The 1,320-nt window shown below is 45.3% G+C and overlaps 1 protein-coding gene across 1 annotated transcript in view; it reads left to right on the forward strand.

Annotated features, from left to right (window-relative positions):
- Positions 1–1,320, forward strand: part of NASP (nuclear autoantigenic sperm protein) — a 43,791-nt gene that overhangs the window by 20,541 nt on the left and 21,930 nt on the right. Inside the window, 1 exon segment of the mRNA XM_012812489.2 lies at positions 592–642. Within this exon segment, the coding sequence (XP_012667943.1) occupies positions 592–642 (51 nt within the window).

Below are 1,320 nucleotides of genomic sequence, written 5' to 3' on the forward strand. Positions count from 1 at the left end.
GCTCACAGCAACCTCCAACTCCTGGGCTTAGGCAATTCTCTTGCCTCAGCCTCTGGAGTAGCTGGGATTACAGGCACCTGCCACAAACGCCTGGCTAGTTTTTGGTTCTGGTTGTCATTGTTTGGCAGTCCCAGGCCAGATTCAAACCCGCCAGCTCTGGTGTATGTGGCTGGTGCCTTAGCCACTTGAGCCGCAGGCGCCAAGCCAAATGATAGGGGTTTTTTTGAGATAGAGTCTCACTTTGTCACCCTTAGGAGAGTGCGGTGGCGTCATAGCTCGCAACAACCTCAAACTCTTGGGCTCAAGCCATTCTCTTGCCTCAGCCTCCCAAGTAGCTGAGGGGGTCTACAAGGCACCTGCCACAATGCCCAGTTATTTTTAGAGATGGGGTCTCTGGCCCAGCCTTGTCTCCAAGCTGTGAGCTCAGGAATCCAACTGCCTTGGCCTCCCAGAGTGCATTATAGGCATGAGCTACCTACCATTCTTGGCCAATGATAGCTCTTTTAATACTTTATATTTTCTCTGAACGTATTTAATTTTCACACAAAATAAGCTTCAGTTTTACATTTTCCTCTTAATTATTCATTACAGAGTTGAAGATGATGTTCCTGCGCCTTCTACATCTGCAGATAAAGTGGAGAGGTAAGATTATTGACATGGTGTAATCAGATTCCTATCTGGAATACAAACTATGAGCAGTATGACTTGGGGGCAGTTAGTTTCATTTAATTAACTGAAGTTAATGTACTTGTCTGTATGTAATTTATAGTCTGGAGTCTTCTCCCTGCTTCTTTATTGTCTTACTGTATATTGAAATGCTGCTGCTCTCTCCCCTTTCTCCTTTATTTCCCAAAATTTTGTCCATGGCTTACTCTAGCTTGAAAAGTTCTGTTTTCCCCCATAATTCAGGGAAGCTCCCATTAGAGGTTTGAACTACTGCTGCCTCTGCCCTGGAGTGCTTTTTCTCTACATGTGTATAGCTTGCTCCCTATCTTTCTTCAGTTTTAACATTGGCAGTGTGAAGCTAGGTGCAGTGGCTCACACCTATAATCCCAAGCACTTGAGCCCGAGGCAGGTGGACTGCCTGAGCTCACAGTTTCCAGATCAGGCTGAGGCAGGAGAATTGCTTAATCCCACGAGTTTGAGGTTGGTGTGAACTATGATACCATGGGACCAAGGGTGACAAAATGAGACTCTGTCTCAAAAAAAAAAAAAAGGCAATATGGTCTTCCTAGATCAGTATTTTTATAGCCACAGTGCCTAGAATTGTGCCCAGCAATAGAAGGTGCCCAAGTACCGGTTGATGGAATAACTTGGCTT

The sequence above is a fragment of the Otolemur garnettii genome, unplaced genomic scaffold (assembly GCF_000181295.1).
Source record: "Otolemur garnettii isolate 467f Iridium unplaced genomic scaffold, OtoGar3 scaffold00210, whole genome shotgun sequence".
Taxonomy (NCBI): Eukaryota; Metazoa; Chordata; class Mammalia; order Primates; family Galagidae; genus Otolemur; species Otolemur garnettii.